Here is a 15,954-nt window from a genome sequence, read left to right as displayed (position 1 = left end):
ACAAAAAAAAAATAGTATCCTTAAGATTTTACTAAATTTAACACTGTTAGTATCCAAAATCTAAGGACTTTTTTAACAAAAAGGAGAAAAAAGTGGTATTTTGGAAATAAGCAGATTTGAGATAACTAGACTGCCAAATTGAAATCAGGGACTAAAATAAAACTGGTTTGTCCAATACAAATGACACGAAAATAAATGCGACTAGTTCAGGTCCGTGAAAGGCCTATGTATTCATGTCAGTGAATAGAGATAGTCTGGTGATTTTAACTGGTCAAAATTCTATAATTCTAGGCTTTAAATTAAATAATACCAGTATCGTAGATTAGGGGTGTGGGGGGGACTTCACAATTTCCTTCCCTATTATTTATATAGTATATATAAATTACTACTCCCCTCCAAAAAACAATCAAAGCCCCACCCCACTCCACACACATATTAGGGGGAAAAGCAAAAATAGGAAGAAAAAAAAAAGACTTTATTTTCTACTTAAAGATGAAGCAGTCTTTTTCCGGTATTTTATAGCTTATAAAAATAGGTTTCTCAAACTTGTCTATATACACTTCATTAGAGTGTTTTTGAGATAAGCCAGAAACGTATCAGATTTTTTTAGCAGTAATTATTAGTCCCAAGGGAACTCTACCTAATCACTGACATAGGCATAAAACAAAAAACAGACCATGTAGGTAGCTTATTTGAAGAAGGGAGGTTGGATCTGTATGAAAATGAAAGAAACTGCTGAATGGAGAATTTACTAATAGAGTCACAGTCGACTCTTTTTTTTTTTTTAAGTCGGCTCTTAAAAAAAAATTGAGTCCACAAAATGTTAATCTATACCCAATTTTCCAGTAATGCAGTCCATGCATAAGATGTACTCCTACACTTGAAGTGTAATTAAGCAACCACCGTTCAGTTTCAGGAAGATCTATATTTCTTACCTTTTTGCCAGAGAGCAAATCTTCTCCAAGTAAGTCGTCTTCAAGTTCACTGGGGAGAAAAAAAGACGTGCCAATGTATTATGCCTATTACACTGCCAGGTTTGAAGATCCTTGAGAAATCCACCCAGAGCTTTAGGGCTTAGGTACTTTCACGTTATGTTTTCTATGCTTTCCTTTATCAATAATGAAAAATGATCTCCAAGTATACAGGGAACGTTGGTTCTTAAGTAAGAGAGGCTTTGCCATAAGAAGTCTTCGCTCTCGCCAGACCCACACTTGGAGTTTCAGCTCAATATGGGGCCTTATCTATTTGGATCTGGCCAGTAATCAGTAAAACAATAAACTATAATAAGTAATACCTGCACTTGCCCCCACCTTTAAAAACCTATGATGAAACAGGAAAAGATGCCCAACACCATTAACTAGGAAAATTACAAACCAAAACCATCAGAAGACCATCTGACAAAACTGCAAAGACTGAAAAATTACAAATCAAGAAGAGATGCTGAAGAGGACATACAAGAAATCATAAAAACTGAGGGGACTGTCTGTGTATAATAAAGTCACATCAGTCATCTGCAATTTTCTATCAGCATGGCTATATTCTGAAGTGATGGAGAGCAGATTTTCTCACGAAGCAGAAACCCTTAACATCTCTGAGAGAAGGCCATGTCAGAGTTTCTGTGCTAGTCTTGCAATTCTCCTGTAAGTCTAAAAATGATTTCCAAATACATTTTTTAAATTTTAATAAAAATAAACAAAAACCATACCGGAAAAGGTTATATAATTGATTATTTATAAAAATCTATTTAGAGACTATTGTTTAAAGAAACACATGCCCCAGACTGGCAGGAGATATATATATACAAGCACAAAAATTAAATTCCCAAAAGTAGAAAGAATCCCTAAAATCAAGGAAAAGACAAACAAGCCGAAAGAAAAACACAGATATGAACAGACAACTGACAGGAGAGATGGTCCAAATGATGAGGAAACTGCTCAAATACACTTTGTACTTTATTCAGCTCCCCATCAGAGGCTTTTAAACAAAACTAGTTATCACGACTTCAGACAGGACCATTTCTTTTACAGGCACCCTTGTTCTAAGCTCTAAGTAAATGCTGTGGAGGCTGCCTGAGAGTCAGTGAAGAGCAACCATCCCATGAAGGCTGAGAGGCAGATCACTGTAAAACTGGACTCCCTAGTTTGCAAACGGGAATCTTACTCTTTACAGCAGCGCGTGTCACTGCTGTTCTTCATTCAGATCGATTTACTTTTATCATTAAACTTTCTGACTGCAATCCAAGGTAACTCTTACATTTCCAACAGCACTGAAAGTGGTAAGATATGTGACAGAAAGAACCGGCACCACTTGAGCAGCCACCACACTCAGGCCCTGTGGCCTCTGCCAGGACACACCCGCTACCCTGCACTAGAGCCTCTCATCAGAGGGAGCCACGTGCTGAATTGACGTCTGTCATGACTGGGGACTTCCGTGTGTGCACGTGTGCATTCCTAAACAGATGTAAGAGCTTTTCATATTCTCTAGTAATCAGGGAAATGCAAATTTAAATTAGTGAGATACCACTTTACACATATTAAAATAGCAAAAGTTTATAAAGTCTGCCAAATACTGGGTAGGACGTGAAGCAAAAGGAACTCTGGCTACACGTATCCAACAACAGCTCTAGGAGTCCGAGTCAAGACCATCACACACAACCACAGAGGGAGGTCAGGCAGTCAGTGTTCGGCTGGCAGCCCTGCGGACCACAGGCCGGGACCAGGAGCCCACTGGAAAGCCTTCCCCCGGCAGCGCCCGCCCGCGCCCTCCAGCCCACGCCGGTTCAGAAAAGCCCCGTGCGTGGCGAAGTGGCAGGGCGGACGCAGCAGCATGGCCCACGCACCAGCATGGCCCGGCCCCGCCTCCCCTCGCGCTTCCTCACCTGTCCCAGTCCTCATCTGCAGCTCTTCTTCTCCAGGACCGCTCCGCGCCAGGCTTATCAAACTGGTCGAAGTCCTCATCTGCAGGGGGAGAGGCCATGAGAGAAGTCTTACCGACTTACAATATCCGGCTACTCAAATACTGAAACTACTCCTTCCTGACATGACATTTCAAAATACGAAAGTTTCATGTGTAGCTATTATAAATATGTTAATCCATTTTTAATAATTAAAAAAGTTTTAGTACAAAGCTATCCAAAGAAAATCAATTTATTAAATATTATTAGGCATGAAAAATCACTAATAGAACAGTTGAGTATGTATTTTTACAATTACATAAAAGAAAAATTGCTGATTTGCTCAAAGTTAAACTTCATAATACTTTTTGTAACCTTTACATGCCAAATTAATCCTGAGAACAAAGACCCTATTTAATGTAGAGAATTGCTGAATGACAGAAATATAACGCAAGCTACACATACACAACAGACCCTTGAACAACGCAGGGGTTAAGGGCGCCAACACCCAGCACCCATTCAAAAATCTATGTATAACTTCTGACTCCCCCGAAACTTAACTACTGTGTAGTGGTCCTATGGTATCCCTGGGGATGGATTCCAGGACCGGTTCAGACCAGAATCCTCACATGCTCAAGTCCCTTATGTAAAATGTCCTCAAACAATGCACACAGTCGGCCCTCCACATCCGTGGACTCCCAACCATGGGTCAAAAATACTGTTGTTTTCCATCCACAACTCGTTGAATATGTGGACATGAAACCCGAACATACAAAGTGCCTACTGTGCATTTATTGAAAAAAAAATTGTACGTAAGTGGGCTTGTGCATTCAAACCCATGTCGTTCTGGGTCAGCTGTGCTTTTAAATTCTCTAGTTGCTGTATTTAAAAAGTAAAAAAACATGAAACTTTAACAAGTGAAATTTTAAACCATGCTTCATTTGACCCAGTATATCTAAAACCTTATTATAGCTGTAATAAGTACAAAAATATTAATAAGATATTTTACATTTTTCCCATACTATGTGTGTCTCACACACACAGCACATTTCATATCTCATTTTTAAATTTATTTTTTTTATTCCGAAAATCAAAGAGTGAATTAAAGTTTTTCATCTTAGACACACATGCAGCAAAGAGGCCTGAGAAGCAGCAGCACACAGATACCTCCCCAGACAGAAACCACCTAAAGGTGGCTTAACACCTATAAAGGTGACATAAACACCAATAAAGCCCCAGCAATGTTTCCAGCCTGGGGCCAGAAGTAACCATCAAGTTCTAACAAGGTGACACATCAGTCCCCACCACATACCACCAAACAGAACGGGTGCAAGAATGGACGACATTACACACCTGTCTCCAAGGAGCCCCACCGACAGGCGCCCTGGGAAACTGGACCAGTTGTTCTTACAGAAACAACTATTTCAATTCTCTGGGATTGATTCTAAAGGCATACATCAAATGAAAAACACTCATTCAAGAAATCTCGTCACATTTGGTAAGAACAGCTGCAAGAATCTGTGCTTTTTGCCTTGGACCCGCCCGCCTGCCCCTCCCAACTCAGTGGGTCATGGAGTCCAGGCTGGAGCCCAGAAACAGACCTCGGCATTCCCCATCCTGCCCCATCTGCCCACAAGTTCTTTGTGGGTGCAAGCAAGAGGTGGGGCTCCCTTCTTTCTTCCAGGTCCCACTGTGGGACAGACACTACGAGACCCAGATCACCCCGCCTTCATTTGTGGGGTGTGGGTTTCGAACCAACAGAGGTAAGCCAAGGAGACCTAAGGCTACTGACCACCCCACCTACCAACCTGCCACCCAGGCACTCAGCTCCTAAAGTGAGAGTACTGAGGTGTTCACTCAGAGACAAGTACTCCACTGCCCCCACACACAGCACAAGAGCTCAGGGTTTGCCCAAGGGGAAAAGCAAGCCTTAAAACAGAAAGCTCCAGAACTTGGGAACAGAGGGCCAAAAGGTGCTCTCAAAAAATGTGAGGGTTTTGGAGAGAGGTAACTGGAAAGGAAGAATCACTGGACATAGAGACTGAACTAGGCTGCCTGGTGCGGCAAAGAGACATGGGGAAACAGGTGGGAAGGGCTATCAGTGGGTTAGAACAGATCTCAAACACTGACCTCTAATACCATCCAATCAAAGGAGCCAGAATTTGATTGCATCAGCCTATAAAGAAAAGTAGGCCCCAGGGTATTGTCAAACATGTGGTCCAAGAGACAGAGCCCTGTCCAACCACCACCATCCCAGGTTGACTGTGGAAACACCAACGTTGTGGCCCGAGGTGTGACATGAAACGCTTCACGTTGTCCAGAGTGGGGTGGGGAATGAAAACAGACTTCACTTAAACAACTTAGCCATTCACCAAACAAGCAAGCAAACAACAATGGGGGATGGGAGGAGGAGCCAGGGAACCAGGGGACCAGTACCCAGACACATTATCTAAAATGTGCACTTTCCAACACGAAATTAGAAGACATGCAAAGAAACAGAAAAGTATAACCCATAACCCAGAAAAAAAACAGGGAACGGAAACTACCTGTGAGAGGGCCAGACGTCAGATTTAACAGAAAAAGACAAATTCTAAAGAAACCGTGACTGAAGAACTAAAGGAAGTCAAGATCACTATGATGCATCAAATAGACAATCTGAATAAACAAATTATAAAAAAAAAAAAAAAAAAATTCTGGAATTGAAAAATAACAAATGAAAAATTCACTAACAGGGCTCAACAGATTTAACTGGCAGAAGAATTTGTAAATTTGAAAATAGAGCAATAGAAATTATCCAATCCAAAAAACAGAAAGAAAAAAATAAAGAAAAATGAACACAGATGCAGAGAAATATGAGATACCACTAAGCACACCAATATAACGTGTACTAGGAGCACCAGAGGAAAATAAAGAAAAAAGAGCGGGGAGAAAACATCTTTGAAGAAATAGCTAAAAACTTCCCAAACTTACTGGTAAAAATCTATACATCAACTGACTCTGGGTGGTGAACACACAATGGGATTTATAGACGATGTAATACAGAATTGTACACCTGAAATCTATGTAAATTTACTAACAATTGTCACCCCAATAAATTTAATTAAAAAAAAATCTATACATCAAAAAACTCAACAAACTCAAGGTAGAATAAACAAAGATTCACAAACACACACATTATGGTCACAATGTTTCAGAAACAAGGAGAAAACCTTAACAGCAGCAGCAAGAGAAAAATGATTCATCACTTACTAGGAAACTGCAGTAAGTTTAACAGTTGCTTCTCATCAGAAGCAATGGTGCATGTATAAAGTGCTCCAACAATTCTATACCCAGCAAAACTATCAAAAATTAAGGTGAAACAGACATTCACAGATCAACAAAAACAGAAGAAATTTGTTGTTAGCCAACTCTATGTAGTTGACTGTGTGCCCCAAAAGGGCAAACTGTGAATGTGACCCATAACACACCCAAGGAAAGTGGCTATAAAATAATTCTAAAATAAGGAAGTACAAGTTAAGCAAAAACTATGACTAGAACGGTGGTTATGAAATCTTTGACAATTATTTGACAATTATTTCTTGAGCACCAAATGAATGCCAGGCATTGTTCTAAACACTTGGCATACAGGGGTATATAAGACAACAAAAATCTCTACCCTTAAGTAGGTTACAACCTAACAGGAAGAGACAAACAATAACCCCAATAAGTGCACCTACGTATGTATACAATCTAACTATATCTTTATCTGTACCCAAATCTATCTATCTCTCTCTACATGTCTGTGTGTACAAAATATATCTAATCCAACTTAAAGTCTCTACTGGGAAAAATAGAGGAGGGTGAAAAAGATGGGAAACGAGGACGGGAGTGTTCAGACAAAGATATCATTACTTTAGACGGGTGAAGACTGCTCTCTCAAGAAGCGCTGGCCAGGAACGTACAAAGATGGAATAGCTGCTTGAAGGGGACTATTTCTGACAGAGACAGGCCGTGTGTGTGTGCGTGTGTGTGTGTGTGTGTGTGCTCCTTAATGCAGGAGCAAGCTGATCATACGTAGATGGCGCACACGGAAAGGGACCAGAGATCACACAGGAGGGGGCAGCACAGTGGGAATCACTGGGAGCAAGGGCCTTGAAAGGCAGAGAACTGGGGTTGTGTTTGAAAAGGCAAGAAGTGGAGGCCTCTGGTTTCTAAAGAAACAATCTCATCTCCCGACACAAGGAAACAGGAAGACTGTGCGAGTAACACAACGAGGTATCGCTGCAGCAGCAGATGGAAGTGGAACAAACAGAACTCCCAAAAGGAGTTGGGAATGATTGTAACGATGGGCAACCCTGGGCCTGGACAAAGGCAGAGTAAGCAAAGGAAGGACCACACCGGACGAAGTTGAGGAACATGCTTTCTTTCCCCTGGAACGTGGAACATAACATTGGTGTATAAAGAACCGTAACTCAAAATCCTAAGCAATAAACTAAGACGAGAACCCTACACACCTGTTTTTATTCTTGCATCTTTTTTGCAGGTATCTCTCTTCTGTTTTGCAGCATATACATAAATCCTTTTTTATATATGTCATAATGAGTAGAACCGCGAGGACTAAAGGCATTCACATTAATCCAGAGTTTAAAGGAAGAATAGTGCATCCCTGCAGAGCAGAGGAAGATGAACTCACCAGGATGAGAATGGTCTGGAGACTCTCCTAAGGCCAAACCTTGTACTAGACATTCTATTTTAACAAGGGAGTCAAGCAGGTATCTATAATTAACATAACACTTTTATTTAGCATTTTCACTACTTCCTCATCTTCTCCAGGAACCTGGAACTCGGATTCGAATCTTACAGACTATTAGCTTGGAACAGGGTTCTAGCAATTGTTTAGTCCAAGGGTCAGCAAACTAGAGTCCCCGGGCCACCTGCTTTTGTCCAAATTTCGCTACTGCCTGTTTACGTAAATAAGCATTTATTGGAACACTGTACGTCAATTCAATTACATACAGCCTGTAGCTGCTTTCAAGCTACAGGAACAGAGTAATTGCAACAGCAGTGACAGGATCTGCAGAGCCTGAAATATTTACTCTTTGGCCCTTCACAAAGTTTGCCAATCTTTGCTCTAGTCCAAAGGTTCTCAACCTTCTTTCTTTTGCCTCAACACCATTCTCAAGTACTCTGAATTCAAATTCCATACTTTACAGATGAGGAGATCCAGACCCTTTATTTAAACAGTAACTAGAAAAAACAATCAGGGTAATGCTCAAGAACTTTGAAAGTCAGCATATTAGTCCTACAGCGTAACGTAAGCTAGCAAAATTTTCAGGAAGAGCCCCTACATCAAGTTGCTTGAAAAATAATCTGTAGTCACTGTTCTAAAATCTCTTATCTGGGCCCCCGGACAGTTTCTCCCTAACATGAACTTCATGTTTTGTTTACGCTGTGTAGTGCCCAGGGCCACTGGTTTGCCTGTCCTGCAACTGACTTCCTCTTCCTGTGCCGGAAATCAATCACAGTAGGAGTCCTGATAGATGCCGGGCTCTGCCTCCCAATTCGGAAGCTATCAAAGCTAGACCCCTGAGTTCTATCATCATGGGCGGTCTGGAAGAGGACGATTAGTCTAAGCTTAGCCACTGGCTGTTCCCATCATGACGTGGACTCCAGAAGAAATGACACCCATTTCTTTCCCTAAGAATCTAGACCCTCTTTTTAAAGGGTGAAACCTTCTAAAACGCCAGATCAGCGGCTACATTGGTGATGTTTAAGGGAAGAAATGTCAAAGAAAGGGAGAAAGGCCTTCCACCCATCTCCTTTCCTTCCACAGACATAAGCAGCAGTGGTGCGGAGCACAGTGTAAGCTATGCACTCCCCTGTCGTGTGCAAGGCAAGGCCCTCCCAGGGGGCTTCAGTCACAGTGATCACAGTTCTCCTTAGGGGGCAGAGGCAGGACACGCACAGGCAGGTGAGAGGTTCTCGGAGAGGTCAGTGTGAGTCCTGGAAACCATGTGTTGCAGCTGGGCTTGTAAGAGCTGAACAGTCCATGGCTTCTTGAGTCTTGAAGACCTCCAGAAGTCAACACCCCCCCGTGTTGCAGACTGAGGCCGCCCCGAGCCTTCAGAGTCACAGGGCTGCCAGGCAAGGTCCTGAAAACAGGCAGAGACGAACAGAGAAGGTTTTCCCGAGCACTACACCGCCAGCCTTCCCAAGGCTTGTATGAGCCTGAGTCCTGTATTAAAACCCTTCACAGCTGGAAAGCATAGCATGGCTTGTGTCCTCCTGACTGAAATAAAGCAGATAAAACCCACATAACCCCAGCGCTACTGAAGAACTGAACACAGGCTTCACTGTACTTCAACAAGCGAGCATTTTCACATTTTTCTCATTTCACACACATGAAAACTAAGACTAACTGAAATTAGTCAACAACAAATCCAGATTTAAACTCAGGCCTACCAAGTACAGTGCTCTGGAATTTAGTTAGGAAACAACTGTAGTAACATGTCCTCTGGTCCCCGTATAAAAATATTACAGGAAAACCATAACTTCCTCAATATTTCAGTAGGAAGCTCCCTCATTCACGGCACCTGCCAAATCCCACAGGCAGAACCATCTAAAGTACAGGGTGCAAGCTGGTGGTCTACGAGACCCATACTCTCCATGAATTACGAGTTACGTGTCTTTTTTTTAAACAATTTAGGTGCCAATATTTAAAAAATGGAATTATATGTAAGCATCAGAGTTCCTCCTTCTCTCAGAAAAAGAGGGGACACTACCCAAAGATCTAGAACCGTGGACCCACACTTAGCTGTAACCAAATCAGCTAAATACGAACAGCTTTTGGCCAACAGAAACCAAGCTCCTGTGTGTCTAAGAAAAGTACCTGGAGAGGGACGGCAGCCGGAGCTGGCCGGAAGGAAGCCTCGCCAGCAGTGGGACGCCCGCCCCGCCCGCCCCATTCGTGCTCTTCTCCAGGCGTCGTCGTCCTAGTCTTGATTCCACTCTGTGAACTACCAAAGTACCTATCCTTCCAAAGGAATCTCAAGAAACTGTCTCATTCCTATTTTTTCTTAATATAAATGAAGCATCAAAATCCAATAAGAGTTTCAGAAGGTGAAAACACAGAAAATGAAAGGGAGAAAAACAAAGTTACGAAAATTCCCAGAACTGAGGGATGCCTATTTCCAGACAAGAGTGTCCACCAAATGCACAGCACAATAAACACAAACAGACCTATTTTAATGACATTGTAGGACACTGGGGAGGAGAGGGGAAAGGTCACATACAAATGGGAAGGAGTCAGGATGTCATAGAAGCCAGAACACAACAGGGCAATACACCAAAAAGCTAAGGAAAATGCATGTAAATCTAGAATTCTAGACCCAATACATCATCAGTCAACTAGGAAAATAAAGCAACAATTTGTTCAGATATGCACGGGTCTCAAAAAGTTTACTTTCAACACACCCATTCTTAGGCAGCGGAAGCATTTAGCTTTCTATTAATTAATTTGAAAATATATAACATAAAGAATAATTTTTCCAGAAAAACTTATCAAAATTGACCAGTGAATTTAAAAAGCTAAGTAGACCAATAATGATAGAAGTAACTAAAAATTAAAGAGGCACCAGCCCCATATAGCTTTGCAGATAAGAGTTCTTCCAACATTTAATAAAAAGATTGTTACACTGTCCCAGAAAACTTCACAACTCCTTCTGGGAAGCCACCCTGTCATAAAAACAGGATAGCACATGTGCACACACAAATAAAAAGGAAGAAAACTACAAGCCAGTCTCTCTTCTGATCAGAAATGAATCCTAAAACGAAATCAACAATACAGTAAAAAGAATAAAACATGCAGAAAAAGAAGGTTTTGAATCCAAGAGTGCAGGGTTGGTTCAGCACTGGAAATCTATCACTACATTACATTACATTAAAGAGATTAAGGGGCCTCATCAATCACCTCAATAGATGCAGAAAATGCATCTGATAAAATTAAAAACCCAACTCAAAAAACTAAAACTTTCTTAGCTGAACAAAAAATGACTATCAGAAACCTACAGCAAACACCGTACTCAATGGCAAAACACTAAAAGAACATTCATTAAACCCCGAACAAGGTGCCAAGACAAACATGAGCGCCATCACCATACCAACTCAACATTATATCAGAGGGCTTGACAATGAACGCTTCTTCTAGGAAAACAGTACAAGGAAAAGAAATGAGATATAAATATTGGAAGAGATTGCAGACATAACTAACTAGAAAATCTAAAGCACCAAACTAGTAAAACAAGATTCCAACAAGCCAGTTGTACATAATTCAATTACCAAAAAAAACCCCAAAAATCCCCCAACTTTTCTATAGATCAGTAACAAATTTGAAAACGTAATAGGATTTAAAAAACAAAGTACACCATCTACAACTAGAGCAAATATAAAATAACAAGCAATAAAACTAAGAAGAAATGAAAGAACTACGGTAGGTAAGGAAACCGTTACTAAGTTCCACAGCACAAGATCCTGTGTGGTTTGTTCACTATGCACCCACTCTCCGGACAAGTGCCCGGCACAGAGGAGGTATTTAATCAACATTTAGCAGATGACCGGACAACAAAAAAGAGTTTGACAGGGACATTCTTATTGCTGGATAAAAGAACTCATGTTGTAAAAATATCAATCATTCCCAAATTATGTTAATAAAATAATACGATCCTCATAAAAATTCCAGTAGCAGTCTTTACAGAATGTAGAAGTTCATTTTTTTTAAAATGCACAGGACTAATCAAGAAATTTCTAAAAAAGAATTTCTGTTTAATACACACACACACTATAAAGCAATTCTTTAAAAATTAGGAACGAGAATCTATTAGAAAGATGGAGAAGCTGGAGAGTTCAATAAATCATATTAGAATTGATAGAAGCCCCCAATTCACACTGTACCCAAAATTAAATCCCATATGGAATAAAAGCTAAATGCAAAAACACACAGGACCATAAAGTATTAAAGCTAGCGAAACTCTTGGCATGGAAACACCATTATGGAAAAAACTTATAAAAACAAGTGATATATTTCACGAGGTAAAATTTTAAAACTTCCATACAGTGAAAAGTTTAAAACAAAATTAAAGGGCAAACACAATTTAAAAAAACACGTTAATGAATACTAAAAAAAAAAGTTAATGAATACTTTAAAATAATGAGAAAAAGATCAACCACCCAATAACAATTTTAAAATGATATAATTAGGCTGAAAAATACAATGTCTGAAAAGATACTTGATTTCACTAGAGATTGAGGGATAGATAAATTACAAAATTGAGGTTATTTTCTGTCTCAAGATTATCAAGAATTAAAAAAATGTATAAAGTTTTGGGAGATGGGGTACTCTCATCCATTACTGATGGGGGTTAAAGTGGCACTAGCCTTTTTGAGAACATCTCGATAATATGTGTTAAATATTAAATGTATGTAACTTGTAATATAGTATTTCCACTCCTAGAGGTATCTATCCTCCATAAATATTTGCTTAAGCATACCAAGGTGTGTACAGACGCGTAGTGCAGTCCTTTCCACGGTAATGAAACAGTAGAAATAAGTAAAATGCCCATCAATAGGAAAATGGCTAAACAATCCATGGTGGATCCGCACCACGGTCACCTGACTTGGGAAGAGTCCCAGGGCCATCCGTAAGGATGCAGAGGGCAACACAGGGTGCTGTTCATACCCCAAGAGGTCACACAGCTGTACACGTGCAACTTCAATGTGCACGGAAAAGGCTGTAAACGGAGTCATCAAACATTTCACTCCGTCAGTCATTCCTGCGTCAAACGTGTACTGAACACACACGATGTGGCAGGAACTCGGAACGGGGGCGGGTAAGACAGGTGGCACGCCTGTCCTCACAGGGCCTCGACCGCGGGAAAGGGGGAGACAAAGCGTAAGTAATTATCGTTACCAACTGGGGCAAATGCTCGGAAGAAACAAGGGGAGGCAGGCAGGAGCCGGCCATCGCTGAGCCCGCACGAATGCTGGGCCTCCGGGAGCCAGCTCGGCGGGACGAGGCAGGGAGCAGCCCGCAGAGGGAGGCCGCCACAGGCGCGCGTGGGGCGGGCGTGGGGCGGGCGGCAGCAGCGCGGCCCTGGGTGAGGAGCCCCTGGGTGAGGAGCGGGGCTCTAGGGGGGAGCGGAGAGGCCGGGCGCTTGTGGACAAACGCACGGGACCTGCAGAGCAGCAAGGACGAGGCCAAGGCCTCGAGGCCACGTTCAGACTTTCTGGCCTCAACGGCACTGAGGCCGCCGAGAGGCTTTTGTGCACGTGGCTCATACTGATGGGTGTTGACTGGACCAGAAATGGAAAGTGAGAAACTTCTAGGAGCACACGTGCCACGAGCACGCGTGTGACGACGTCCCCCCGCGTCCCGGGAAGCTCCGCGGCGCCCCGGGAGCGCGAAGAGCGCGGACCGTGTCAGCGGCCGTGGTGCCGGCCCGGGGGCCCCGGACCCCACCGGACAGTGACAACCGACGTCAGCAGCGCGCACTTGGGTCCCCAGGCACAAACTCGTGTGGAAGGCACGCCGCGTGCTTTCGAAGCCGGGCGGCCCACGCCCGCTCGTGCTCCTGCGCCGGGTCCCCAGCAGGCCGCCCGCCCGGCCGCACGCCGCCGTCACGTGGCCCGTCCGCGCCCGACCGTCCGCGGGGCCCCCGCCGGCCGAGTTTTCCAACCACCGCGCGGGCATTAAAAAGAGCAGCAACTCGGTCAACGGAACGGGGTGCAGCAGCCGGCGCCTTCGCGCGCAGTCCGGGCCGCGCGCCCCACGCACCGGCCGCGGGACCCGACGTCCTCGGGGGCGTTGGCACCGGAAGGCGCTGACCGACCCCGGGCGGCCCCGACCCCGGGCGGCCCCCGCGTTGCCGGGCAAGCGCGGCAGCGCGGCGGACACGGGCGGCTGCGCTCCGCGGACGGGGTAAGGACCCGCACCCGCGCCCCCGAGGAGCTGCGCTCCGAGCGGCCTCCGAAGAGCGACGCCGCGGCTCACGGGCCACCCGTCGGTGCCGGGGCGGCGGCGCGACCGGGACACAGCGACCCCGGGCGGGGGCCGCGGGGCCGGGGGGCGTGGGGCCGGACCCCGCAGCCGGCGCCGTCCTCCCGCGGCGCTTCACGTACCTCCGGCGCCGGCTCCTCCGCCCGCTCCCAGGGCGGCCGCCATGGCGCTCCCTGGGCCCGGCGTCAGCCTCGCCGCTCCGAGCAGCTGGGGGGCCGCCGCGCCGGCCGGGGCCGGGGCACGTGCGGCGCGCGCCGGGCGCCGGGGGGCGTCGGGCCAGGACTGGGGAGGGCGAGCGAGGCAGCGCGTCGGGGCCGCTCCGGCCCTGCTCCTCCGCAGAAAGAAAACAACAAACTACCGCAACATGGCCGCCGGCTCGCCCGCCGCCGCGGTGCACGCCGGGATGATGGCGGCCGGGAGGCGCCGGGGACGCCCAGCCCTGCGGGGCCGCCGGGGCTCCGAGCCGCCTCCGCGGGACGCAGGCCGCGTGCGGGAGGCAAACGGGGCGGCGGCCGCGCAGCTGGGCGGCAGACACCCGGGCGCGGACGGCGGGGCGGGCGCGGTGGCCGGCCGTAGCTCGGCGCCGGGCGCTGTCGTGAGCGCTTTGCGGCAGCGGGCGCCGCGCTTTACGGCCGGCGCAGCTCCCGTCGGGAGTGGGCGTGGGGCGGCCCCGGGGCCGGGCCGGGGCGGGAGCCGGGAGCGGGGCTGGCAGCTGCGGGCCGGCCGGGCGGAGCGGGCGGGCTCCGGGGGAAGGCGGCGGCGGGCCTGAGCGGCGCGACGGCCGGGGGGCGGGACGGCGACCGGCGTGGGGCAAGCGGGTGGGCGCGTGTGTGGGGGCCTGCTCCCTGTTTCCACGGGGACTCGAGGGCACACGCGCTGACCCCGCCGGGGAAGGAACGGGTCGGCGGTGGCCGGAGGCAGGGCTGCGCCGGGGCCGGGCCGCTGACGTGGAGGACGGAGCGGGAGCGGCCGCGGGGCCGGGGGCGGCGGGGGCGGGGGCGGCCCTCCTCTGTCCTCGGGGGCCGTGCGGGGGGTTAGCAGCCGCCGCCGCGCGGGGTCTGGGCCGCGAGGAGCCGTGCGCGGCCGCCCCGACGCGGGCGGTGCCGGGCAGCAAGTCCCCGCTGGCGGCCGCGCGGCTGGCGGCGCTCGGACGTGTCGCCAAACAGCTGTCGCCGCACGTCGAGGGTCCGTCCTGGCGCTGAAGACCGTGTCCTGCAAAACGGCCGCGTTTCTGCGCGTGCGAAATGGTCCATAACACGGTGTCGGGGGGAAAGAAACACTCCTGCGTGAGTACGTGATGTAAGTCGTACGCGTCCAAAACCATAAAAACAAAATGTTAGAAAGTCTATCTGGGTCCAGCTGTGCGTAATCGCTGCAAAAATAATAATAATAATAGTGATGAGTTCGGCGAGCGACCGGGCACAGTGCAGAGCCCGTGGGACAGCGAGCCACGCGCCCCGTGTAAAGTGGCCCCCACGCCCTTGCGGTCACGCCCGAGCCGTGGACACTGGGGTTCCCGACACGTTCTTCAGGGCGGTTTTACCGCTGATAACGGGAGGACACTTAGAAAAACAATTCACGAAGATAAAACAATTGCGTGATACCTTGCGGCCGTGTTACGCTCCAGGACAGACTTCTGTCCACACCGAAACCACCCACAGCTGTATCTCAGGACAAGACTCTAAACGTTTTGCTCCAACACCCAGTGGAAACACTTGCCGCGTAGACACCGTAAGTAGTTGAAGATCTTGATAAACTACTGGGGGTAAAGGTTTGACAAACCCTTTATCTTCTCCACTGACAAATCTCACTGTGGGTTGTCTTCCTGTTTTGCCCTAGAAACCTACTGAAGGTAGAATGTCACCTGTGTCAGGCGACAACGTTGCTGGTGTCAGAAATCCCTCTGGCTGGTACACTGCTTCTGGCTTGAGCACTGAGGAACCTCTAAACCTGTCGGGGAGCCCTGCCTTCAGGCTCTGTTTTAACTGACGATGGGGACCTAAGAGGTAAACTCAGGTACTTCTTATAAGAC

At 46.7% G+C, this 15,954-nt stretch overlaps 1 protein-coding gene across 2 annotated transcripts in view; it reads right to left on the bottom strand.

Moving 5' to 3' along the window:
• The window catches only part of RBM33 (RNA binding motif protein 33), an 83,864-nt gene extending 69,393 nt beyond the window's left edge, over positions 1 to 14,471 (bottom strand). For both annotated transcript variants that reach the window (XM_081038818.1, XM_081038819.1), the window contains exons 1-3: positions 14,045 to 14,471; positions 2,879 to 2,957; positions 936 to 984 (exon numbers count right to left, since the gene is read on the bottom strand). In XM_081038818.1, coding sequence (XP_080894944.1) covers positions 936 to 984; positions 2,879 to 2,957; positions 14,045 to 14,087 — 171 coding nt within the window. In that variant the 5' untranslated portion in view covers positions 14,088 to 14,471. The remainder of the gene's footprint in view (positions 1 to 935; positions 985 to 2,878; positions 2,958 to 14,044) is intronic.
• Between the last annotated feature and the right edge of the window lie 1,483 nt (positions 14,472 to 15,954).

The sequence above is a fragment of the Rhinolophus hipposideros genome, assembly GCF_964194185.1.
Source record: "Rhinolophus hipposideros genome assembly, chromosome: 25".
Classification (NCBI taxonomy): domain Eukaryota; kingdom Metazoa; phylum Chordata; class Mammalia; order Chiroptera; family Rhinolophidae; genus Rhinolophus; species Rhinolophus hipposideros.
Note: the sequence above shows the minus strand (reverse complement) of the source record. Positions and strands in the feature narration are given on the sequence as shown.